This window comes from Hyperolius riggenbachi, chromosome 6 (genome assembly GCF_040937935.1).
Source record: "Hyperolius riggenbachi isolate aHypRig1 chromosome 6, aHypRig1.pri, whole genome shotgun sequence".
NCBI classification, from domain to species: domain Eukaryota; kingdom Metazoa; phylum Chordata; class Amphibia; order Anura; family Hyperoliidae; genus Hyperolius; species Hyperolius riggenbachi.
In genome coordinates this window covers 17,529,352-17,556,977 of record NC_090651.1, presented here as the reverse complement: position 1 = coordinate 17,556,977, position 27,626 = coordinate 17,529,352, and the positions used below count along the sequence as shown (strand labels likewise).

The window sequence follows — 27,626 nt, the reverse complement described above, 5'->3', positions numbered from 1 at the left end:
CATCCAGTTCAGATCTGCTTTAAAATGAAGTTAGAACATCCATAACAAACATTCACTTCATTTAAAATACACTGTAATTCAATGTCAGAAAGTCACAACATGCTTGTTTAATGTCCCTCAGGCCCTCATCAGATAGCAAGAAATGGATTTGCAGATTGTTACATGCCTGCGCTACGCACCGTCTGGCAGCTTTTTTCACTTAGTCAGGATACCGCTATAACAGGTTCTCTTAAACCTTAATGAAACGTGATCAGGGCAATGTCACCCCCTCCCTGGTGCCGGATCAGGGGCTAGGAATGGATCGCGTCTGCAGCTATTATAAAGTGTTGGCGCACTGACAGGCCGAGGCCTGAGCTGACGATCTCTGCTGGCGAGGAGATGTGAGACTTGGCGGACTGACCGGGACGCTATGCGAGAACAAAGGAGTGTTTAGAGTCGTATCGTATCACAGGGGGTATGTAGAGCGAGGTGCTGCCACTGAACCGAACAAGATGCAATACTGTACTCGCATAGTTATCAAGGAGTAAAGTCACCTTCACAGCAGGCAAAAGAATTTATTTTTTACAGTATATCTCATGGTGCCCACACACGGTACAATATAAACGTTAGCATTTCCCTTTTATTTGACCAAAATGATTGAACTGAATGAAGGTCAAATAGAATCTTTTTTTTTTCAATCAAGAAAAACTAGTGATTTTCCCGTTTTTTTGATAAAATTCTGATCGGACATGTTGGAAAAAATCTTTATATTTGATCTAACAGAATAATCAAACAAAAAGAATGAAAAAATGGTACCATGTATGGGCACCATCAGAGTGAATGAAACAAGACCATAATTATACTTTTTATGCACTAGGCCAAGTATATTGTGGCTCCCCTTTCATGTGCAGCAGTGCCCATTCCATGTGCAGCCCCCTCTTCCATGTTTATTATGCATTTGGTGTAGCTCCCTCCTATTCCATGTGCAGCCCTCTCTTCCATGTGTAACATCCATGTACAGCAGCCCCTTCCATTTCATGTGCAGCCCCCTCTTCCATGTGTAACATCCATGTACAGCAGCCCCTCCCATTCCATGTGCAGGCCCCTCTTCCATGTGTAACATCCATGTACAGCAGCCCCCTCCTATTCCATGCGCAGGCCCCTCTTCCATGTTTAACATCCATGTACAGCAGCCCCTTCCATTTCATGTGCAGCCTCCTCATCCATGTACAGCAGCCCCTCTTCCATGTGCAGGCCCCTCTTCCATGTGTAACATCCATGTACTGCAGCCCCCTCTTCCATGTGTATCCATGTACTGTAGCTCCTCTCTTTCATGAATAACTCCCTTGGGCATCAGTTTCCCCTTTTCCATGTGTTGCTCCCCCTTTTGTGTCTCCTCTTTCCTATGTATCAGCCCCTCTTTTATGTTCAGGTGCCCCCTTGAACTGCTACCGCCCAAGGCAAGAGCCTTTGTACTCCTTTCCAGAAATCCGGCCCTGGAAATAGATCAATGTAAAGAGGATGTTTATTGAATATAGCTTAATAAATTAAATTGCTTATTTTTAACAATATCACTTACTAAATGATTTAGTCAATGTGTGCCCATCGTAAAATCTATCTTACCTCACCCTGATTTACATTCTTCAATTTATCACAGTGGGCAAAATGTTTACTGCTGGCAGGTGCGTTACTGCAGAATGCTTGTTTGTTGTGTGTTCCGAAGCCAGCAGAAACAACACCTGGTTTCCCAGAGTGCTCTGGGAGAAGAATTCCACATAGCTAAACAGCCTAGGCTAAGCATCACTGGGAGGGTGCGGCTACATACCAGTATATTATAATAATAATCCGAACATTTGTATAGCGCTTTTCTCCTGTTGGACTCAAAGCGCTCAAGAGCTGCAACCACTGGGACGCGCTCAAGAGGCCACCCTGCAGTGTTAGGGAGTCTTGCCTTGAACTCCTTACTGAACAGGTACTTGACCTAGCCAGGATTCGAACCCTGGTCTCCCATGTCAAAGGCAGAGACCTTAACAGTACACTATCCAGCCACCACTACAGCAATATATAGATATAGGAAGAGTATATGTAATGTATGGCTTCCTCTGTCTCTCCAGATCCCTGTATGATGGTCATGTGATGTGTATGATGGTCATGTGATATACGGCTTCCTCTCCAGATCCCTGTATGATGGTCATGTGATGTGTATGATGGTCATGTGATATACGGCTGGGCTTCCTCTGTCTCTCCAGATCCCTGTATGATGGTCATGTGATGTGTATGATGGTCATGTGATATACAGCTTCCTAAGTCTCTCCAGATCCCTGTATGATGGTCATGTGATGTGTATGATGGTCATGTGATATACGGCTTCCTCTCCAGATCCCTGTATGATGGTCATGTGATGTGTATGATGGTCATGTGATATACGGCTTCCTAAGTCTCTCCAGATCCCTGTATGATGGTCATGTGATGTGTATGATGGTCATGTGATATACGGCTTCCTCTGTCTCTCCAGATCCCTGTATGATGGTCATGTGATGTGTATGATGGTCATGTGATATATGGCTTCCTCTGTCTCTCCAGATCCCTGTATGATGGTCATGTGATGTGTATGATGGTCATGTGATATACGGCTTCCTCTGTCTCTCCAGATCCCATGTGATGTGTATGATGGTCATGTGATATATGGCTTCCTCTGTCTCTCCAGATCCCTGTATGATGGTCATGTGATGTGTATGATGGTCATGTGATAGGCGGGTTCCTCTGTCTCTCCAGATCCCTGTATGATGGTCATGTGATGTGTATGATGGTCATGTGATATACGGCTTCCTCTGTCTCTCCAGATCCCTGTATGATGGTCATGTGATGTGTATGTGTATGAGCGCTTTGAGTCCGACAGGAGAAAAGCGCTATACAAATGTTCAGATTATTATTATTATGTGATATACGGCTTCCTCAGTCTCTCCAGATCCCTGTATGATGGTCATGTGATGTGTATGATGGTCATGTGATGTGTATGATGGTCATGTGATAGGCGGGTTCCTCTGTCTCTCCAGATCCCTGTATGATGGTCATGTGATGGTTATGTTTTCATGGTCTGCATTCTCAGCAGCCTTCGGGCCCCTATGTCTTTTCTATGCAAGTCTCCGCTGGACTGCGCTTGAGTCTGGCAGATATGCTGGAACTGACATAAGTCCGGATATTGAGGGCATTGTCTGAGGTGAAGGGAAGTAGCCATTGTTGTGGTGAACTACTAATACAATCTGCGATTGATCTTTGTTGTTAAACTTTGACTCTATTCCACTCCAGGAATCTTTACAGTTTACGAACTTACAAGCTCCATAATTTGTGGAGGAGCAGCAATAGCACCACTGGGGATGCCCAACTAGTGCAAGAGCAATGAGCTTTTTGTGGCAGGGAAGATTAGCTAGGTCTTTATAGTGTGTGTATGGGAGGGAGATGCCATTAGTGGGATAATTCTTTAAAGTGGACCTGAACTCAGAACTTCCTCTCTGCTCTAAAAGATAAGCAACAGCATAATAACCTTTAAAGAAAAAACATTTCTTTGTTACAGCTCATACAAATCCTGCAATAAATCTGCTGTGTGTCTACTTCCTGCTTTCATGTCAGAAGACATAGTGTTAACATCCTGTGTTTAAAAATTAGCTTCTCTGCCCAGGCAGCCCAGATTTCTGAGCTGACACAGCTGAGAGATCATTTGTGATTAGTCACAGATGAGGGGGACTTAGACAGGCTAAACTCTCTATATACAGTGGAATGCGAAAGTTTGGGCAACGTTGTTAATCCTCATGATTTTCCTGTATAAATCGTTGGTTGTTACGATAATAAATGTCAGATAAATATATAATATAGGAGACACACACAGCGATATTTGAGAAGTCAAGTAAAGTTTATTGGATTTACAGAAAGTGCGCAATAATTGTTTAAACAAAATTAGGCAGGTGCATAAATGTGGGCACTGTTGTCATTTTATTGATTCCAAAACCTTTAGAACTAATTATTGGAACTCAAATTGGCTTGGTAAGCTCAGTGACCCCTGACCTATATACATAGGTGAATCCAGTTATGAGAAAGAGTATTTAAGGGGCTCAATTGTAAGTTTCCCTCCTCTTTTAACTTTCTCTGAAGAGTAGCAACATGGAGGCCTCAAAACAACTCTCAAATGACTTGAAGACAAAGATTGTTCACCATCATGGTTTAGGGGAAGGATACAGAAAGCTGTCTCAGAGATTTCAGCTGTCTGTCTCCACAGTTAGGAACATATTGAGGAAATGGAAGACCACCGGCTCAGTTGAAGTTAAGGCTTGAAGTGGCAGATAAAGACAAATCTCGGATAGGCAGAAGCGACGAATGGTGAGAACAGTCAGAGTCAACCCACAGACCAGCACCAAAGACCTATGATATCATCTTGCTGCAGATGGAGCCGCTGTACATCGTTCAACCATTCGGCGCACTTTATACAAAGAGATGCTGTAAGCGAGAGTGATGCAGAGGAAGCCATTTCCCTGCCCACAGCACAAACAGAGCTGCTTGAGGTATGCTAAAGCACATTTGGATAAGCAAGCTTCATTTTGGAATAAGGTGCTGTGGACTGATGAAACTAAAATTGAGTTATTTGGGCATAACAAGGGGCGTTATGCATGGAGGAAAAACAACACAGCATTCCTAGAAAAACACCTGCTACCTACAGTAAAATATAGTGGTGGTTCCATCACCGTGTGTGTGTCCTATATGATGTATTTAACTGACATTTTTTATCATAACAACCAACGATTTATACAGGAAAATTATGACGTTTAACAAGGTTGCCTAAACTTTGGCATCCCACTGTACATACGGGATGCATTTCTCTCTGTTTTCCTGCAAGAGTTCAGCTCCACTTTAACTTCATGAATATGCATGGGAAAATCAGAATGATAAAATTCATATTAAAAACCTCACAAAAAAAAGAATAATCGTATGTGAAAAACGCAGAATCGCGAATGTGAAAAAAGTCAAACAAATGGTCTGAAAATCCCTTGGATAGTTGTGAAGACACCTTTTAAACTATGGCCCTCTGCGGGTCTTCAGGAGAGAGGGGTTTCCAATGACTCCGGATCTTTCGCACTAAGTCATGGTTCTTGCACCTAATCTGCACAGATCAGCAATAGCAGCCTCCAACCTCTGCTGCGATCTTTGAGAGCCAGCGACTGTCTGCTTGTCTTGTGTAGTTGATGTTTGCTGACAGTTATGAAGCTCGGAGCTGAAGCGAGACAGTCAATTAGAGTCGTTCGGCTCAGCCAGAAGGCTGCTCTGAGCGTCCGAGTGTTGCGTGGTCGGAGCCAGCTGCTCGGAATACGTGAAGCGATGGTGTATGGAGGGGGCTTAGCAGGGCATATGTGTCTGAAGTTGATAGGCTGGACACTTTTCTTGCATCCGGAAAGTAAATTCACACTGTCAGATGACAGATAATCCCAGTACTCCCTGATTTCTGGGAATATTGCGGACCCCTAAATGCGTGTACACAAGCATGAGAATTGCGGCCTGTAGGCGTGAGCTTGATCCCTCAGGTGAAAGTTTGGGGCAGAGTGTTCTAATGACGTGTTGCTGGCTTACAAGCTAGTGACATTATCATTTAGTATTTATATAGCGCAGCGCTGTACAGAGTATATTGTCTTGTCACTGACTGTCTCTCGGAGGGGCTCACAATCTAATCCCTACCATAGTCATATGTCTATGCATGTGTCGTGCAGTGTACAGTATGTATAGTAGTAGTCTATGGCCAATTTTTAGAGGGAAGTACATTAACTGATCTTTATGTTTTTGGGATGCTAACCACTACGCCATTATGCTACAAATCCAGTGTTGCCGCTTTCATGTAGTATGAGAGATTACCTACACCATCTCTTTATAGGATTCAAAATTTGTTGTCCCTCAAACTACATGAAGGTGATAAACTTGGCCGGTGATTGGATGTGTGTAGATTAATGGCATCATTTTTAGCAAACAATCATATTTTGGATAAGATCATTCAGACTGAAAGAAAAGTTTGAATTTAATTGATCCATTCCACTAAAGAATCCAACTTGCAATAATATCTCAAGGTTGTCACTAAAAGTGCCCATACATCAGGCGACTTGGCGGCCGATCGACCATCCAATTCGATTATTATAATCGAATTGGATGAAAATCGTTGTCGTCAAGTGCATGCCCGACCGACAAAGAGTTCAATTTCAGGACAGAAATTCGTCGCTTTGCCTATCGCGCATGCTGCAAGATGTCGGGCCGAAGTTGGTTGGTCAGGGGTGCGGCGGTGATTTCCGAGTGAGCGACGAGACAACGAAACCGCCGCCTCAATGTCCTGTAGCAGCCTCAGCGCGGTGTCCTGTAACCTCCGGGCGGCTATCCGTACACGCTACTGGCGCATAGCGTCTGACATCAAATGCTATGCACCGGCGTCACATATACATTGGAGGGGCAGCAGCGGTGCGGGGGCAGCAGGCCTCAGCCGATTCCCTGAAGATTTCATGCTGAAATTGGACGGGAATCGGCCTGTAGTGTATGGGCAGAATAGACAAGAGACAAATGTATCTCTAATCAGATTCGATTAGAGATAAATTTGTCTCTTTGTCGAATCTGCCCGTGATCTTTAGGTCTATGGGCACCTTAATGGTCCAGTTTTTATCGAAGAATCGTTTGGGTGATCAGATAAGTGTAATTGAAAATAACATATCTTAATACATCAATTATTTCACCATCAACTAAGCGATCTGTACTTCCTATCCATCACAATCGATTAAAAAAAAAATTCCAATTGACAAATTTGCCATCAAACAATGGCTTTAAGAATCGTTTGCAGATCATTGGGAACATCAATAGAGTTTGTTTTCTGCCAATTCAATCACAATTATCTATTCGCTGTAACAATAGTTCACTAACAATTAGACCGTTAGTGACGACGTTTAGCCAGGTATGTCCATGAAAAAATCCGCCAAGCCAAACAATCATTTCTTTAAGGAAACAATCGATATTGATCAATATTGAATAATGACCGATCAGGTCCAGCAGCATCTCTGTTTTCAATCATTACAATCTGAAAGAAAATACGATCATCTACAAAAAATTTTACCTCACCTTTAAGGTCGCCATTGACGATACAATTACGATCTCCAATCCGATTGTTGAGATCGTTCGGAGGCAATAATCTGGAAATTAAAAGAGTTGTTCATACAATTCGGATAGACCAAACAATTGATACAATATTTGTTCGTCGTCGATCAACGCCATTAACTATACCTGTCCTGATCTGATTGCTGGTATGGTGGATCGTTCGAGATTTTGTACCGCTATTAGTCACCTTTAGGCGCTGTGAACTCACAATACTGGGAATACACGATGAGATTTTTCAGCAGATTTACTGTCCGATCGTTTTTGTGATCAATTCCCTTTTACTTCTATGAGAAATCAATCAGAAAAATGATCGAAAATCAGATCAGACCTATCGGATATTATCTATCAAACCATCTATCTGCCAAAAACCTCTCATGGTGTATTCCAAGCCAAACATGTGATCTGCATGTTGGTTGTGGGTCAGTGACAGCACACCAACCAGCCAAGCAACACTTTATTTTTTTTGTTTAGAATATACATGTCAAACCCTGGCCAGTGGGCCAAATCTGGCCCTCAGAGCCATCAGAATTGGTCCTTAGGTTCTTTCCCCACTTTGCATTAGGTTTGGCCCACTCTAGGCCACCAGGGAAGCTATATTGGAGGGTAAGACTTAGATCACCAGGGAAGCCACATGGAGAGGGGGCAGTACTAGATACCAGGGAACTGTATGGGAGAGGGAAGGGGGCCACTAGACACCAGGGAACTATATAGGGGATGGAGGGGGCAACTAGACACCAGGAAACTGTATAGGGGAGGGAGGACCACTAAACATCAGGGAATTGTATAGATAAAGAAGGGAGGACCACTAAACATCAGGGAACTGTATAGGGGATTGAAGGGTCTATTAGAAACCCGGGAACTTTATAAGGGAGGGATGTGGACACTAGACATTGAGGTCGGCCCACGACTTGATCCCAGAGCTCAATTTGGGCCCACTTTGTATTTGAGTTGGACACCCCTGGTTTAGAATGTTTAAAACTAACTGGATTGCAATGTGTTTGTATGAAAATGAAAAACTTAATAAAAATTTTGAAACAGAATGTTTAGAACTGGCAGCTGTAACAGTCTCTGCTCCTTGATAGGTGGCTGATCTGCAGCACCTGTCACCCAGCGAGCGGTTGGACAGACACGGTTGAGCGTGACTCGATGCTGCTGGTGGTGTGTGTGTTTTTTGGGAGGGGGGATGTTGTGAGTGCGCGCAGGGGGCGGCCCTCTGATGTCAGTCAGTTGTCATTCTCTGCAGGAGACATGCTGTGCATGATAAGGCAGCCAGAGGAGGAGGAGGAGGTGACATCAGCTGCACTGCACCAAACTGCAGCACAAGCACAACAAAGCCACAGCAGCCAGTCCTACAAGCCTGCCCGCTCTTTGTTGCGCTCTGCGGCCCCGGCTGCCAAGTCTGGCTTCACCGGAGATGCCAACGCCGAGGTCTCGGCCAGGGAGAGAGCAGAGGCAGCACGTCGAGCCAGAAACAAACCTGCTTCATGGACTTGTAGTGATCTGTATCTGCTTTATCTCATAATCCTGCAGCTCACTCTGTAGATAACGGAGAGGCAAAACTGTCAATTCTCCCCGGTGTCCCTGAGCTGCAAACCTGGCTGCACAAATACAGCACACCATGCATAAACCAGCAACAAGACTATATACTCCGTACAGCGCTGCGGAAGATGTCAGTGGTATAGAAATACTAAAGAAGAATAATAAAATGCATGTTATTTAAAGTGAACTCGAGGTGAGGGGGATATGGAGGCTGCCATATGTATTTCCTTTTAAACAATACCAGTTTTGTGGCAGCCCTGTTGGTCTATGTGGCTGCAGTAGTGTCTGAATCACACCAGAAATAAGCATGCAGCCATTCTTGTCAGATCTGACAATAATGTCAGAAACACCTGATCTGCTGCATGCTTGTTCAGGGGCTATGGCTAAAAGTATTAGAGGCAGAGGACCAGCAGGACAGCCAGGCAACTGGCATTGCTTAAAAGGAAATAAATATGGCAGCAGGCAACTGGCATTGCTTAAAAGGAAATAAATATGGCAGCCTCCATATCCCTCTCGGGTTCACTTTTTCATTGACCAAAAGTTTTATTGAAATATAAAACAAGGGTGATACAGAGAATACAGTATACAAATGTTGAACAGAATTAGGCAACAGGTAACAGTTAAGTGTTATAGGTGGTGTACAGAAAGTATCTATGCAGCAGTATCATCATCTCTGCAGCTTCATAGGAAGAGTAGGAGAGAAGGATGGAGGAGGGGAAGAGGGTAGGGAAGTCAGGAGGGGAGTTTTCGTTTTGTTGGCATCCAAAAGTGGGTATATGCATGGAGGAGGAGGGGCTCTCGGGTTCACTTTAAGAATAAACTGGTTTACAATTTTAGCACGGTTGATCGGAGCCCGTACACAGTTAAACATTTCAAAGCACATCTGAAGTGAGAGGGATATGGAGGCTGACATATTTATTTTTATTTTAAACAATACCAGTTGCCTGGTAGTCCTGCTGATCTCTTTGGCTGCAGTAGTGTCTGAATCACACCAGAAACAAGCATGTAACTAATCCAGTCAGACTTGAGTCATAAACACCTGATCCGCATGCTTGTTCAGGGTCTATGGCTAAAAGTATTAGAGGCAGCGGATCAGCAGGACAGCCGGGCAATATGCATTGTTTAAAGACAGTCTGAAGCCTTCTAAAATTCCTCTTTTTATTTAACGTTTATCTTCAGCAATATCTGCATAGCTAACATGCTGCATTCCTGTGGCAGAGCGCTGTATTTAAACCCCCAAAATCCCAGGGCAGAAATCCATGACCGTCCAGGTCGTGAATTTTGATTCCCGGGGAGGCAGAGCTTAGCGATGTAGCGTCAATCTCCGCCTCTCCCCGCCCCTCTCAATGAAAGAAGACTGAGAGGGGCGGGGAGAGGCGGAGATCAGTGGGGACTGACGCGAGTAGAGGCAGAGCTACAGCACAAAGCTCTGCCTCTACCAGGAAGCGATCTGCACATTTTTCCCCGGGGATTTGGGGGGTTTAATTACATCGTTCTGTCACTGGGATGCAGCGTTATAGCTATGCTGATATTTCTGAAGATAATTGTTAAATAAAAAAGAGGAATTTTAGAAAGCTTCAGACTCTCTTCAAAAAGGAAATAAGAATAGCAGTCTCCATATTCTTCTACTTTCAGGTATGCTTTAAACATGTGCATTGTTGACATTTCATCTAGTATTACACTGTGGTATTGCATTGTGTCACATTATAGCGTTATATTTTTGACACACAGTCACACAATGACCAAGATTGGGTCCTCGGCATCAATAATGTAAAAATAGGACCAGTTTATATTTTCACATTGAATTCAATCAAACAATTCTGATTGGCTGTTTGTGGCTCCACCCCCTGTTCTGAATATGAACCCCAGTCACCCAATGACAAACTGCAGCAGATTTACGGCCTCTGTCATTAACAGTGTAACAATGGCAGCAGTTTAAAAATTCCCCTTGAAAATTAGGTGAATTTTGATTGGCTGTTGTAGGCTCCACCCACTCCCCTGAATATTAATCCCAGTCCCCGAATGACCAACTGTGCCAAGTTTGAAATCCCTTCGATGAACAGTGTAAGAATGGCTGCAGTTTACATTTTCCCATGTAAAATGAATGGCTGAAATTTGATTGGCTTTTTTATGCTCCGCCCAATTTTCCCTGAATTTTTCACCTCGGTCACCATGTGACCAACTGTGCCAAGTGTGGGGACTCTGGCTTGATTACTGTGAGAATGGCAGCCTTTTACATTTTCCTACTGACATCAATGAGTGATGCCTAAATGTGTTTGGACGTACAGCGCCCTTTTTACCGCTTTTCTACAGCAACACCCATATCCCTGCTCCAGTCTTGTGGCAAAATCATAAGAGTTCTCGCAGAACTGACACACGGCGAAACCAGAGGAGCAAGAGAGACGATTAAAAAAGAGAAAAAGTCAGTTCTTTATATGTATCCTAATATCTGATTTACTGACCTGCGTGGAATAAACGGATCAGACATTTGTAATTGTTGTTAAGACCCCTGAACAGCGTTCTTGCTTTCTTCTCTCTCCAGATAACCAGTTTAGAATGTCGATCCTGGAACGGCTGGAGCAGATGGAGAGGAGAATGGCTGAAATGACCGGATCCCAACAGCACAAACAAAGTGTGGGAGGAGGCAACGGAGGTGGAGCCAATAGTGGGGGGAGCCAAGCACAAGTAAGTGTTTCCTAATGTAATAAAGATTAGTGTGTGTACAAATGTATATAAGTGGGGCCAAGGAGTAGCCTCAGTCAACGATACAGGAAGTGGGCTTTACCCTCAGTCAGTGATACAGGAAGTGTGCTTTACCTTCACTCAGTGATACATGAAGCGGGCTTTACCCTCACTCAGTGATACAGAAGGCGGGCTTTACCCTCACTCACTGACGCAGAAGGCAGGCTTTACCCTCAGTGATACAGGAAGCGGGCTTTACCCTCACTCAGTGATACAGGAAGCGGGCTTTACCCTCACTCACTGATGCAGAAGACGGGCTTTACCCTCAGTGTACAGGAAGCGGGCTTTACTCTCACTCAGTGATACAGGAAGTGAGCTTCATCCTCACTCAGTGATACAGGAAGAGTGCTTTACCCTCACTCAGTAATACAGGAAGTGAGCTTTACCCTCACTCAGTGATACAGGAAGCGTGCTTTACCCTCACTCAGTGATACAGGAAGTAAGCTTCAGCCTTCACCCCCACTTAGTGATGTAGGAAGCAGGCTTTATGCTCCTTTAGTGTAACAGGAAGTGGGTTTTCTGCTCACTCGGGGTTACAGGAAGCGGGTTTTACGCTCACCCAGTGATACAGGAAGCGTTTTTTACCCACAATCAGTGATGTATGAAGCAAGTTGTATGCTCACTATGCATACGGTACAATGTAGATCCTGTGTGTCCTCTGCTTGCAGTGTGCCGCTGGTGGCGGATCTATAGGAAGCTGCTTCGAGAGTCGAGTGGTGGTGGTTTGTGAAAAGATGATGAGCAAGGCATGCTGGGCCAAGTCCAAGCACCTCATCCATTCCAAGACATTTCGAGGAATGACGCTGCTACACCTTGCTGCTGCACAGGGCTACGCCACCCTCATCCAGACTCTCATCAAGTGGAGGTAAGGAGAACATGCAACGAGTAGCAGGACATCACTAAACTCTTGTATGGTAGGTATGACAAAGTCTACCAGCGGAGGTCTCAGAAATTCAACGAACAAACCTCTCTGACATAAGCCAATACTAAATACAAGAGACCTTCTTCAATTATTCCTCAGAGATTCTTTATTTTTCAAACAGAAAAAGCTGTTTCGTGACATCTCCAGGCCACTTCCTCCAGGCCTCATCCCTCCCTCCAGGCCTAACCCAGTGCTGCTGCAGTCTAGAATATGATTGTGACAGGGCCTCTTTCCTTTATGATAGAAGGGAATTTGATGTCAGCGCAGAGATACAGACTTAACGCCATATAAATTGAAAACGTGAACTGCTGTGGGACACAGCTATGTCTCAGCCCAGTTTTTCTAGCTCTAGTTTTATTATAAAAGTCCCCTTGTGAGATGGCGGAGGAGGGGGGTCTCCTCAGGGCGCAGAGACCTCACTCCTATCATGCCAGTCTGAGATGATTGCATATGAAATACAATTATGTCCAGGTTGTATTTTTTATTATGGTTGGGTTTGGGGAGTACAAGAGACTATAATTAGATTTAATATTCCTTTCTGTGCATGTTTCTCGGCTATCTGTGCCTCTCCTGGGAAATACAACATCTGTCCGGAGGGCCATTAGCGATATTTTGGCCTCAACTGCTCTGATGAAACTCAACAAGGAAGTATTGGTTGTGCCTCTGTTCTGTCGGCCTCATACATTTTTAATATTTATATCTGTCTGTTATTAAAAAAAAGAAAACAAATGAGTCCTTTGGAGGAATCGCAAGTAGGCAGATTTATTAAAACTATTAGGAGAATTGGAGCGAAACCGGATGGGAGTCGCACACTTCTTCAGAGTGACCAATCAGAATCCTTGATGGTGGCATCTACTCAGCCTTCACAACTTTAGCTCCAACTTCCCTGGTTTTGATAAATATCCCCCCGTCCTGCCACAATTTATGTCTTGTAAACATTCCGTTCCTTTTCGCCACATTCACATTGCAATTTCAATTTGATAATCTAAACCAAATCTATTTAGCATAAAGGCCATGAGATTGATAATACCTTGAAATCATTGTTTAAGCTTATACTTCATGGAAGAGGTAAGATAACAACTGAGGTTGTATAGTCTATGGGCAGCTTTAAGGTGGCCACACACGGTACAATGTAAAGCTACGATTTTACAGCAATTTGATAAAAACGATCAGTTGTACAGAAAAATCTAAAGCTTTTTTTCTTTTTATATTCGAGCAAGAAATCTGATTGAACTTTTTTTTTTTCAATAAAACTCGATCGGGCGTGGTCGAAATTTCTGCTCAATTTTACAGAGGATTAAACAGTGTAGGATAGATTTTTGGCTTCATAGATTGAAGCAATTTTTTCATAGATTTCAGTCTTTTTTTTCATAATTGGGGAGAAATTGGAGTGATTTGCAGCCCTGATAAACGTTTATAGCTAATTTACAGCAAGAGTTGAATTATAAATGAGTCTTAGATGAGTCTTAGCCATGTTGTGACAGAATATTCTGTACATTTTTTTTTTTTCAGGACAAAACACGCTGACAGTATTGATCTGGAATTAGAGGTTGATCCGCTAAATGTTGATCATTTCTCCTGTACACCTCTGGTAAGTGAGTTCTCACTAGATTCCGTGCCTGATCCCTGAAGTTATAGGAGGGCCCCTTATACTAGATTCTATTTTCAGAACCTACCGTATTTTTTGGATTATAAAACGCTCCAGACTATAAGACACACCTTGATTTACCTCATGGGCTTGATTCACAAAAGAGTGCTAACTGTTAGCACGGCCGTTTTCGTGCGAATTTTCGCATTGCGCGCGCTCGCGAATTTTCGCGCAAAACGATAATGGCTACGCGCGCAAACGTGAATTTTCCCACAAAATCGATATAGTTTTCGCGCGAAAATTCGTGTTTGCGCACAAAAACGTTATCGTTTTGCACGAAAATTCGCAATCGCGCAATGCGAAAATTCGCGCGAAACTGGCCGTGCTAACAGTTAGCACTCTTTTGTGAATCAAGCCCCATGTGTCCTCCTGTGCCCCCATGTGTCCCTTTCTGTCCCCCAAGTGTCTCCTCCACTCCCCATGTGTCCCCATGTTTCTCCTCCGTCCCTCCATGTGTCTCCTCTGCTCCCTGTGTCCTCCTACGCTCTTCCACTTGCCCCCTTCTGTCCACCATGTATCGCCTCCGCTCCCCCTGTGTCTCTTCCGCTCCCCCCATGTCTCCTCTTCTCCCCATGTCTCCTCCGCTCCCCCTGTGTCTTCTCTGCTCCTCCCCCCCCATGTCTCCTCTTCTCCCCATGTCTCCTCCGCTCCCCCTGTGTCTTCTCTGCTCCTCCCCCCCATGTCTCCTCTTCTCCCCATGTCTCCTCCGCTCCCCCTGTGTCTCCTCTGCTCCTCCCCCCCATGTCTCCTCTTCTCCCCATGTCTCCCCCGCTCCCCATGAATAAACAGAGAGCAGCGGCAGCATGGCTCACCTTATCCAGCGGTAATCAGAGACCTTTCCTCTTCCTCATGACTCCCCTAGTGCCGGCTCCTGCTGATTGCGTCATCAGCAGAAGTCGGCACTAGGGGAGCAGTGAGGGAAAGGAGAGGCCTCTGAGTGCTGCTGGAGCTGATGGATTAGGTGAGCCATACTGCTGCTGCTTCTTTTCTATTTATTCACGGGGAGTGGAAGAGACATGGGGAGCGGAGGAGACACGCCAGGGGAGTGGAGGAGACACGGGAACAATACGCCATGACATCATGGCGGGTCAGTGGTTCGTATCGGCAGGCGTTCATAAGTCGGGGACTCCCTGAATTTGGCATATAAGGCACAGGGACTTTTTCTCCCCATTTTTGAGGGAGAAAAAAAGCGTCTCATATGCTGAAAAATATGGTAAATCCCAAGTTCTCTACCTTTATTCTCACAGTTAAATACACATTTTTCTGGAAATGGGGTTGTAATAGTAGAATCAGTACAGTAGAGTCTTGGTTATCCGGCACCAGTGGGGATTGGCTGATGCCGGATATGTATGCTTTTTGTAGTTGCTTGAGACTGTTAAAAAAAGGCCTAGCTAATACAGTTCTATACCTCACTCTATGGAAAGTACCTTGGGGGGACCATGGAACCCAGCCTTTAAAGGGAACCTGGGATGGTTCACTAGCCCTTACTTATACTTACCTGGAGCTTCCTCCAGCCCCATGAGCACTGTGGACTCCCTCGCTGTCCTCCTCGGCCCCTCTGTTTTGTTGCTCTAACGACCGGTAATCTGGGCAGTAGCGGGCTTCTGCACATCTGTGGCCTGGCTTGTGCGTACCCCTCGCTGCGCTTCCATCCCTTGATGCGTTCCGGGCCTGCACAGAACACTCCAGGGGACAAGAACGCAGCGGGGGCATGCGCGGCAGAGCCGTGCATGTGCAGAGGCCCAAGACTGGAGGTGACTGACCGGATTACCAGGAGTTGTAGCACCAGAACGGAGGGTCTGAAGAGGATGGCGAGGGAAGCCATGATGCTCATGGGGCTGGAGAAAACCTCAGGTAAGTATAAATAAACGCCAGTGCACCATCTCAGGTACACTCTAAGCACTGCAGAGCCCACAAACAGCAGAAGAAGTTGGCCTTCACCACTGTGAGTTCTGCTGGTGATTTGTGCTGGTTGGTTCAGACTCCTCGTTAGTTGAGTTCCGAATAACCGGGCCTCTTCTTTCTTTAGGCGCAGAGGTTTTTTTCATGTTACAAATGTAATTCTGACAATCTTCATCCTGGTGATGACATGGTGACTGTTTTCCTTCGGCAGATGTGGGCTTGCGCTCTGGGCCATACAGACGCAGCCGTTGTCCTGTACAAGTGGGACCGCCGTGCTATCTCCATCCCCGACTCCCTCGGGCGGCTGCCTCTGGCCATCGCCCGTTCCAGGGGACATGTGAGACTCGCAGAGTGCCTAGAGCAGCTACAGAGGGAGGAGCAAACGCAGCTGGTCCAGAACCCTCGAATGCAGTGTTCCCCCAACCCCGACGCCAACGCCGAAAGCTGGCTGAGCCAATGGCAGAGCGAGGCCATCGGATCGCAAGACTCTCAGAAAGGAGTAACGGTGATATCAAACGCCAACACAGGTATGAAAAGCAACACCAGACATGGGACTGAAAAGTAGAATTTCACAAAGTGTCAAATAAATTGTTGTTGTGTTTAAATATTGTACATGTTAAACTTTTAAAATACTTTGACCTTAAAGCGGACCTGAACTCAGAACTTCCTCTCTGCTCTAAAAGATAAGCAACAGCATAATAACCTTTAATGAAAAAACATTTCTTTGTTACAGCTGATACAAATCCTGCAATAAATCTGCTGTGTGTCTACTTCCTGCTTTCATGGAAATAGACATATTGTTAATATCCAGCAGGGCCAGGCCGATGCAGAGACGAGAGAGGCTCCAGCCTCAGGGTGCAGTGTAGGAGGGGGCGGGCCGAGGCAGAGGTGAGAGAGGCTCCAGCCTCAGGGTGCAGTGTAGGAGGGGGCGGGCCGAGGCAGAGGCGAGAGAGGCTCCAGCCTCAGGGCGCAGTGTAGGAGGGGGCCCAGAGCAGGCCGAGGCAGAGGTGAGAGAGGCTCCAGCCTCAGGGCGCAGTGTAGGAGGGGGCGGGCCGAGGCAGAGGCAAGAGAGGCTCCAGCCTCAGGGCGCAGTGTAGGAGGCGGGTCCTGTGTTTACCGATTAGCTCTCTGCCTTTGTGGAGGAGATTCCTGAGCTGACACAGAGAGATCAAATTATAGTTGTGATTAGTCACAGATGAGGGGGCATTAGACAGGCTAAACTCTCTAAATACATACAGGGTGCATTTCTCTCTGTTTCCCTTCTGTCCTGTGCAAGAGTTCAGGTCCACTTTAATTAGAAAGTGTCCTTATATTTTGAGAATACAGCCGTCTGTAGCACTCTAACCATGTCTTGATTATTTTAGTAAACTCATAACAAGAATGACCTATGGCTAGCTGTCAAACTGCCAGGCTAGCTTAAAGGACAACTGAAGCGAGAGGTACATGGAGGCGGCCATATTTATTTCCTTTTAAAGAGAACCCGAGGTGGGTTTGAAGAATATTATCTGCATACAGAGGCTGGATCTGCCTATACAGCCCAGCCTCTGTTGCTATCCCAAACCCCCCTAAGGTCCCCCTGCACTCTGCAATCCCTCATAAATCACAGCCATGCTGCTGACAAACAGCTTGTCAGAGCTGGCAGTGTTTATCTCTATAGTGTCAGTCTGCTGCTCTCCCCGCCTCCTGCAGAACTCCATTCCCCGCCTGCATCCCTTCCCTCCCTGCTGATTGGAGGGAAGGGACTGGGGCAGGGACAGGAGCTATGCAGGAGGCGGGGGAGCAGCTGAGACTGACACTACAGATGTAAACACAGCCTCACAGCATGGCTGTGATTTATGAGGGATTGCAGAGTGCAAGGGGACCTTAGTGGGGTTTGAGATAGCAACAGAGGCTGGGCTGTATAGGCAGATCCAGCCTCTGTATGCAGATAACATTCTTTAAACACACCTCGGGTTCTCTTTAAGCAATACCAGTTGCCTGGATGTCCTGCTTATTCTCTGCCTCTAATACTTTCAGCCATAGCCCCTGAACAAGCATGCAGCATATCAGATGTTTCTGACATTATTGTCAGATCTGACAAGATTAGCTGTATGCTTGTTTCTGGTGTGATTCAGACACTACTGCAGACAAATAGATCAACAGGGCTGCCAGGCAACTGATATTGTTTAAAAGGAAATACATATGGCAGCCTCCACATAGCTTCCACTACAGTTGTCCTTTAAATTGTAACCGATGTGACATGATGAGATATGCATGTTTATGTACGATGCCAAGCATATTAATAACCAGGCTGTGTTTATTTATTTTTTTCTGCATTAAAGTGTTAACGTTCAAGCATGCAAGTTTCTCTCTTGTCAGATTATATTGTAAACCTCACAGATACGGAATTACAACCATAAAACTTTTTCCTGTAGAGAACAACTGAGAGCAGGTGATAGATTATAAAAAGGTCAATAGTTCATGAACCCGATGAGGCTTCCCTCGCTTTCCTCTGGTCCGCCACTGCTGCTCACAGACCCTCCAGCTGATTGGGGCCATGCTCCTCTTCTGACACAAGCGTGGCCATGCTGCAGCCGCGAGGGCACAGCAGCACAGAGATGCTTGTGCAGGGAACCGCTTGCTACTGCACAGGTGCAGCCATACTCACCCAGGTGCAGTACAGGTGTGCTCATGCCTAGAGAGGAGCACGGCCCTGTTGGTAATGTTTGGAGGATCCACAAATCGCAACGGGGGACGAGAGGACAGCAAGGGAAGCCTTAGGTAGGAATGTGTTTTTTGTAGTTATTTATGCCTCCGGTGCACTTTAAGGGATGCATTACAAAATATATCATTTTTTGGTGTGTGTGTGTGGGGGGGGGGGGGGGGGGGGCGGGGAGGAGGTGTTCAGAAATAATATGCATATTAATTGTTTAATTATTAAAACTGTGTAAGCGTACCAATCCAAGACCTATATTTATCCCCATGGCTTCAAGGGAAACCACGGTGAGAGGGATATGGAGGCTGCCATATTTATTTCCTTTTAAACAATACCAGTTGCCTGGCTGTCCTGCTGATCCTCTGCCTCTAATACTTTTAGCCATAAACCCTGAACAAGCATGCAATAGATCAGGTACTCTGACTCAGCTGACTTGCTCCAGTTTTTTTTACTCAAACACTACTTATGCCAGAAGATCAACAGGGCTGCCAGGCAACTGGCATTGTTTACAAGGAAATAAATATGGCAGCCTCCATATCCCTCTCTCTTGGGGTTCGCTTTAATGACCTTAAACAGCAGGGACCCTTTCCTGTAGGACAGATGCTGCCCTTTTTACTGCCTAACCTCAACCTGGTAACAGATGCTGCTTCCCAGTTCCTGATTGCAGTTTGCATATTAAACAGCACAACACTGTAGCTGATAGGTATGCCAATAATGACAGGGCCCTGTTCTGTGACACCATTATATGCATTTAGGAGTGGAAAGACAGCAGTCATTAGCATGAGGTCAGGCAGGTGACAGGACAGCAGCTGTGACATCTCAGAGGACCTCTCAGCTCTGATTTGAGACAGACAGAATTACCTCCAGGCACAGTCTTACCCAAACCACATTCAACACATATAATTGTTTAAAAAATAATTTTCCTATCAATTGCATCTGAAAAGGTGCTACAATTTAGACTAATGGAGGATGTTAGTTTTCAAAACAGTTTGCATGCAAAAAAAAATTGTACTTAACCCTTCCACCACAGTGAGGTCATCCTATTGGAAGGGACCCTAACCTCTAACTTGTATCTTTTCGGTTGTGCAAAATATCTAGAAAGGTGTGCACAGCCCACACTGCACCCCTTCCTCCACTTTAATGGCTAGCTGCTCCCAGGTCAAACGAACGTTTGCATGTCATTTTCTGGTTGTTTAAAATAGAGGTTAGGGGTCCCTACTGATAGGATGACAATCTGTTTTTGTTTAGTGTTTTTTTTTTAGTTTTTCAACAAAACATAAAACTGTGGGATATCTAAAAGTAATTTTTAGGAGTAGGAGGATAGATACAATTGTTTATCTCTTCACTTTGTTTTCACTTAAGTTTCACTTTAAACATGCTTTGAAGTATTTACATTTTGAGTTCATTTGGGCTTTGAATACAATACAAATTGGCCCACGACTTAGACTAGGTTTTAGATTTCCCCCCTACGTTATAAGGTTCAACACCCCTGCCCTAAAGAATCAGGCCCGTTTCCTGCAGGCGACAGTAATTGAATATGTGTACGTTGCGTTAGTTGCCCTTCAGCGGACCGTACAATTATTTTTATGTGTTTTATCCTTTTGACAGAATTAAGGAGGCCACGGTCCGAGCCGTCCAATTACTACAGCACTGAGAGCGTGAAAGATTACCCAGCTGCTAAGAAACACAAGCTAAACCCGGAGTACTTTCAGGCACGACAAGAGAAGGTGATGGCCACCGCGCTGAGCCTGGAGCAGCCATCTTCCAGGAAGCAGAGTTCCATGGCCAAGCAGTCGCTGTCAGAGACCGCCCACGGCGAGGAGATGCGGCATTTCGCCAGGGAGCTTCCGCAGCGCACTGTTGACGCCTCAGTTTACAGAGCTTCAAAGTGGAACCCCAAAGACCTCTACCTGGGAGTGTCGGCGGCACAGATAGCGGGCAGCTTGAAGGGCGCGGGGCACGGGAAAGATGTGGTGGGTCATAAACTGCGGCGGAGCGAACAGATGAATGTTTTAATGATGTCAGAGAGGGAAATAGTGGACGCCGACCTCCTCGCCTATCGGGAGAACATGGAGAACGAGGACTGCTTGCAACACATGGATGACCTCCAGGTAAAGCTACACAAAACATACATTTTATACAGGGAGCCTTTGGCAAGAAGGTTGGGAGTAGTGCTTTTGGTAACCAGTAAGGATAGTCGGAAATGCTTATTTCTGATTCCGAGGATATTACGATTTCCTAAAAATTGCCGAATACCGATACTGCAGCATACCGACGGTAATCAGATTTCCGAATTTCCGAAACATCTGAATAGCTACCCTAATTGGCTAAATACTTCAGACTCAAAAGCAATGGAACAATTGGAGAATGCAGAATTTTTCAGCAAAGAAACTGTAATTCTAGACCAACCACAAGACTCGGATACTACTGAGTATTTTTCGAGCCTTCCTATTGGTCTAAAATTTCTGTGGTTTTCCGATTTTTGCTGCAAATCACTGAATTCTCTGATTGCTCCAATACTACAGATTATTTCTGAATTATGAAAGTTCGGAAATAATCGGTAGTATTGGACCAATCAGAGAATGTGGTGGTATACCGCAAAAACTATGGACATTTTAAGCCAATCGGAAAACTCAAAAAAAAAAAAAAATACTAGGAAGTATCCAAATCTTGTGATTGGTCCATAATTACCACAGCAATCCAATTTTCACTGAAAAATTCTGCATTTTCTGATTAATCTTCTGGGCTAAAATTACTGAGTTGTGGTCAAATTAATTTCCGCAGAAATCTTATTACTGAATGGTGATAACCAAGTTCCAATTTTCATTGCAATTGGAAATTTTCATTCGATCTGAAATTTCTGTCCAAACCTAGTACCAGTTTCAGCTATCTGTCTTTGCAGTGGAAGGTAGAGTATGAAAGCAAACATCTTATTGGTTACGGAGAACGTGGTGTTGTTCCATTGCAGTGGTCGCTTAGCCAAATGTGAGGTAAAAATGATAAAATGCAGCCAGCTAAACTTAAACAATAGGAGGACAAAGTAGACTTCAGAACAGCACCAATGTTTTTCTTACTGATTTCAAAAGTTCCTCAGTATACAGTCTTTTAGATTATTGTTGCCATTTGCTCCACATGTAGGCACCAGCACAGTCCAATTTGTTTAGCATGTAGGGTCCAGCTTTCTTGTTGTGTAAAGTCCAACATGCTCAGCATGACCGCTCCAACGTCAACAAGTCCTTCTTGCTCACCTTGTCCAGTGTATTCAGTATGTAGAGTCCAACAATCTCAGCATGTGAAGTCCAACAATCTCAGCATGTGAAGTCCAACAGAGTCCTCCTTGCTCTACTTGTCCAGGGAACTCAATATGTAGCGTCCAGTAGTTTCCATCTAGCTCAGCATGTGTCTAACAGAGTATTCTTGTTAAGCTAGTCCAGTGTATTCAGTATGTAGAGTCCAACAGAGTCCTTCTTGCTCAGCTTGTCCAGTATACTCTGTGTAATGGGTCCTGTAGTTTCAATCTAGCTCAGCATGTGAAGTCCAACAAAGTCCTTCTTGCTCACCTTGTCCAGGGAACTCAATAGTCTAGCAGAATCCAGTTAGCTAAGCATGTGAAGTCCAGGAGAGTCCATCTTGCTTGCCTTGTCCAATGTAGTCAGTATGTAGAGTCCCAGCAGTGTCTAGCTAGTGCAGAATGTGGAATCCAGTCTAGTTTGGCCATCAAGTAAAGCTCAGTCTGTAGAGTACAGCTTGCTCAGCAAGGAAGGCTTCAGTAGTGTCCAGCTTGTCCAACATGTAGAGTCCAGCTTGTCCAACATGTAGAGGCCACCTTGTCCAACATGTAGAGTCCACCTTGTCCAACATGTAGAGTCCACCTTGTCCAACATGTAGAGTCCAGCTTGTTTAGCAAGGAAGGCTCCAGCAGAGTCCAGCTTGTTCAACATGTAGAGTTTAGCTTGTCCAACATGTAGAGTCCAGCTTGCTCGTTGTTTATAGTCCAGCATGCTACGTATGTGGAGTCCAGCTGGCAGTTGTAGCAGCTCCATCACTCATCCCAGAAGCTGAGTTGTAATTGGCAGAGGTTTTGTCTGAGCGTCTGGAGATGGATCGCTGCAGTTCATTATCTACAAAGCCCCTGAGATGCCAGGCAGCCTGCCACAGTGATAAATGGGCTCTCGATGCCAGTCTTATTCATAGCAATGCTCAGAACTCCTACAAGATATACAGTACCATCGCTGCTGCCATATCACCTGGCGGATAACCAACATCATAATGCTACTCACTATGTTATGGGAAGAAGGCACTGATAAAAGCTCACTGATTCTTTAAACAGATCTGACCAAATAAAGAAATGCTAATATACCTATTTCCTTTCTGTTCCCCTTGTTACGAGTTTTGAGGGTTATGCTGGGTCCCTCCAGTTTAACTCTCATTTCCTTTACATTATATTGTCTATCAAGCATGTTGGGAAAGCTGTATGAAGCTATGCCAGTTATTGCAGATCGGCACCCTCTTAGTTTTGCCCATAATTTCCCCCCCCCCCCAGTTGGCTGGTTGAGGTTAGTGGGACTCTCTCAGGAAAAGTTTGATGGAGGTGCCCCAACATTCAAATTTGTGGTATGACTACGGTAGGGATTAGATTGTGAGCTCCTCTGAGGACAGTCACTGACATGACTATGTACTCTGTAAAGTGCTGCAGGAGATGTCAGTGCTATATAAATACATAATAATAATATGGTAGGACATTAGACTATGACTATGGTAGGATTAGATTGTGAGCCCCTCTGAGGACAGTCAGTGACATGACTATGTACTCTGTAATGTGCTGCAGGAGATGTCAGTGCTATATAAATACATAATAATAATATGGTAGGACATTAGACTAGGACTATGGTAGGATTAGATTGTGAGCTCCTCTGAGGACAGTCAGTGACATGACTATGTACTCTGTAAAGTGCTGCAGAAGATCTCAGTGCTATATAAATACATAATAAAAATATGGTAGGACATTAGACTATGACTATGGTAGGATTAGATTGTGAGCTCCTCTGAGGACAGTCAGTGACGTGACTATGTACTCTGTAATGTGCTGCAGAAGATGTCAGTGCTATATAAATACATAATAATAATATGGTAGGACATTAGACTATGACTATGGTAGGATTAGATTGTGAGCTCCTCTGAGGACAGTCAGTGACATGATTATGTACTCTGTAAAGTGCTGCAGAAGATGTCAGTGCTATATAAATACATAATAATAATATGGTAGGACATTAGACTATGACTATGGTAGGATTAGATTGTGAGCTCCTCTGAGGACAGTCAGTGACATGACTATGTACTCTGTAAAATGCTGCAGAAGATGTCAGTGCTATATAAATACATAATAATAATATGGTAGGACACTAGACTATGACTATGGTAGGATTAGATTGTGAGCTCCTGTGAGGACAGTCAGTGACATGACTATGTACTCTGTAATGGGCAGCACGGTGGCGTAGTGGTTAGCTCTCTCGCCTTGCAGCGCTGGGTCCCTGGTTCGAATCCCAGCCAGGGCACTATCTGCAAAGAGTTTGTATGTTCTCTCCGTGTCTGCGTGGGTTTCCTCCGGGCACTCCGGTTTCCTCCCACATTCCAAAAACATACGGATAAGTTAATTGGATCCCCCTAACAAAAATTGGCCCTAGACTACAGTACTTACACTACATAATATAGACATATGGCAATGGTAGGGATTAGATTGTGAGCTCCTTTGAGGGACAGTTACAAGATATATATATATATATATATACATTGTACAGCGCTGCGTAATATGTCGGCGCTATATAAATACTAAATAATAATAATAATAATGTGCTGCAGAAGATGTCAGTGCTATATAAATACATAATAATAATATGGTAGGACATTAGACTTTGACTATGGTAGGATTAGATTGTGAGCTCCTCTGAGGACAGTCAGTGACATGACTATGTACTCTGTAAAGTGCTGTAGAAGATGTCAGTGCTATATAAATACATAATAATAATATGGTAGGACATTAGACTATGACTATGGTAGGATTAGATTGTGAGCTCCTCTGAGGACAGTCAGTGACATGATTATGTACTCTGTAAAGTGCTGCAGAAGATGTCAGTGCTATATAAATACATAATAATAATATGGTAGGACATTAGACTATGACTATTGTAGGATTAGATTGTGAGCTCCTCTGAGGACAGTCAGTGACATGACTATGTACTCTGTAAAGTGCTGCAGAAGATGTCAGTGCTATATAAATACATAATAATAATATGGTAGGACACTAGACTATGACTATGGTAGGATTAGATTGTGAGCTCCTGTGAGGACAGTCAGTGACATGACTATGTACTCTGTAATGTGCTGCAGAAGATGTCAGTGCTATATAAATACATAATAATAATATGGTAGGACATTAGACTATGACTATGGTAGGGTTAGTATGTGAACTCCTCTGAGGACAGTCAGTGACATGACTTTGTACTCTGTAATGTGCTGCAGAAGATGTCAGTGCTATGTAAATACATAATAATAATATGGTGGGACATTAGACTATGACTATGGTGGGATTAGAGTGTGAGCTCCTCTGAGGACAGTCAGTGACATGACTATGTGCTCTGTAATGTGCTGCAGAAGATGTCAGTGCTATATAAATACACAGTAATAATAATAATAATATGGTAGGACATCAGACTGACTACTGTAGGATTACCGTAGATTGGGAGCTCCTCTGAGGACGGTCAGTGACATGGCTATGTACTCAGTAAAGTGCCGCAGAATATCGCTGCTTTATAATGACATCATCGTTATACATTTATGCAGAGACACCTGGCATATAGAGGCAGGGACAGTATAGAAAGAGGTGCTTTCCGTACAGCTTATCTCATTTGACCTCCTTTTCCAGGTGAATATGATGAATTTGGCGGAACAAATTATTGAAGCGACTCCTGACCGCATCAAGCGGGAGAACTTTGTACCCATGGAGTCGCCGCTGGTGGAGAGGGCGGACCCTGCAGCGATCAGTACTACCATGAGCTGGCTGGCCAGTTACCTTGCTGACGTTGATCACTTGCCGAGTGCTGCACAGATACGGTGAGATATCAGCCCAGTCTTTTATTTCCATATCCAGTGACTGGTTAGCTTTATTCGAATTGTACAGACAACAGATGAGTTATGATTGGCTGTTGCAGATCAACAGGGCTGGTTCAAGTCACAGTGGGGCCCTGGGGCAAAATTGGGGTTGGACAGTTAGGGTTAAGCATCGGTTAGGGGGATTGGTTAGACAACAGTTGGGGGGGGGGGGGTTAGGGTTGGGTACCGTGGGGGAGGTTGGTTAGGGTTAGGCACTGTTTGGGGGAGAGGGGCTGGTTAGGGTTGGGTACTCTTTGGGGGGCTGATTAGGGTGAGCCATCGATTGGGGAGATCATTAGGGATGGGTATCAATAGAGCAGTATATTATGTAAACTTTTCACCTGCATCGAGGTAAATGGCTGGAACAAATCCAGCAAGTCACAACGTTTTTGCTTTATGTTGATTGTGTTTTTTCCCCCCTCCTCATTTGGGCTTTCTTAATCCTAATTACGGGTACCCATCTAAATCCTCCATAGATTTTGTGTTTTTACCAAAACAGTGGCCTGCCTCAAGGGTTTCACGCATAGAAAGTATTAAAGACAACAACTGTGTTCCCTACAGGTCGCTCTACAATGAACCACTGACCCCTTCTTCGAACACCAGCTTGAGCCCCGCATGCTCCCCTGTGAGTGAAACCACATTTGAGAAACCTAGTCTGCCCACTGCTGCTGATTGGTCAGAATTCCTCAGCGCCTCCACCAATGAGAGGGTTGAGAATGAGTTTGCCCAGCTGACCTTGTCTGATCACGAACAGAGAGAACTCTACGAGGCTGCGAAGCTGGTCCAGACGGTGTTCCGGAAGTATAAGGTGAGTGGTGTTATCCCAGTGCTCCCAAATATCAGAGCTTCAGGTCTGGTCGCCTTTATCCTTGACACTGTTTTTGTCCATAGTCAAGTCACTTGGATATAAAAGGACATCCACCCATCGGGTTCAGTCAAGATTTAACCACTTTGCATCCAGACCTTGTTTCCCACTTATGGACCAGAGCAGTTTTGACAGTTTAGCTGTGTCCTTATTTAATCAGCAATAACTTTATCCCTACTTATGACACAGAAATGAAATATATATTGTTTTTTTCAAGACAAACTAGGCTTTCATTGTATGCCATTTTTTCCCTCGAACAATTTTGTTTTCTATGAATTTGAATGGGAAAACAAGGAAAAAAATTTGAAAAAACACATTATTTCTCAATTTTACCAATTTCAGTTTAAAAATAAAAAGTGCTACTGTAGATAAAACACAAATTTTGTTTGGCTATTCTTACTGTTTATCACAATACTTAGATTATGTTCCTGCCACAATTTATGGTGAAGATATTTGAGTCTGAAATAATGCTACAGAGTGTATTTTTCACTATGAACTGAGAAAATAAAAGTATTTTTAATGGTAAAAATCAATCTCATTAGCTCAGGAAACATATATTCCCGTTCACCAATTAGTGCTGCATCAGAAATGTGCACAGTAGCAAGCCCAATCCTGAACAGCACTGCTTCTGCTACAAGATGTATATCTACGTCCTCGTGGCTTAGATGAAGTCACAGAGGACGTAGATATACTGTAGTGGTGGATAAAGTAGTTGAAAAAAAAAAAAAGTAGACAAGTAATAATTAAACTGTTTTCATGCTCAGAAGCACCAGTTGGTTCAAGGGAAGGAACCCCACCCATGCTCTACAAATTTATGGGCCTATTTGCTTCTTCTGTTCTCTATAGCTTCATGACTCCACCGCACGAGCCATGGTTTGAAATTGACACCTTATACCTATAAAACATGAAATTAACAAATGAAACTATGTTTTATGATTAATTAGACCCAGTCCGTGCCCCACCTGTGTGCCTTCAGCTACAGATCCTGTACAATTAAAATCTGTTGTACAGGGAA

The 27,626-nt window shown here is 44.4% G+C and overlaps 1 protein-coding gene across 18 annotated transcripts in view; it reads left to right on the top strand.

The window, feature by feature from the left end:
- CAMTA1 (calmodulin binding transcription activator 1) overlaps positions 1-27,626 on the top strand; it is a 1,857,772-nt gene that overhangs the window by 1,760,898 nt on the left and 69,248 nt on the right. For all 18 annotated transcript variants that reach the window (XR_011021914.1, XM_068238930.1, XM_068238931.1 and 15 more), the window contains 7 exons: positions 11,231-11,373; positions 12,099-12,295; positions 13,865-13,943; positions 16,114-16,429; positions 20,206-20,708; positions 25,520-25,707; positions 26,308-26,554. Coding sequence is in view for 17 of the 18 variants with exons in the window: in XM_068238930.1 (XP_068095031.1) it covers positions 11,231-11,373; positions 12,099-12,295; positions 13,865-13,943; positions 16,114-16,429; positions 20,206-20,708; positions 25,520-25,707; positions 26,308-26,554 (1,673 nt within the window). In the remaining variant the exon portion in view is untranslated. The remainder of the gene's footprint in view (positions 1-11,230; positions 11,374-12,098; positions 12,296-13,864; positions 13,944-16,113; positions 16,430-20,205; positions 20,709-25,519; positions 25,708-26,307; positions 26,555-27,626) is intronic.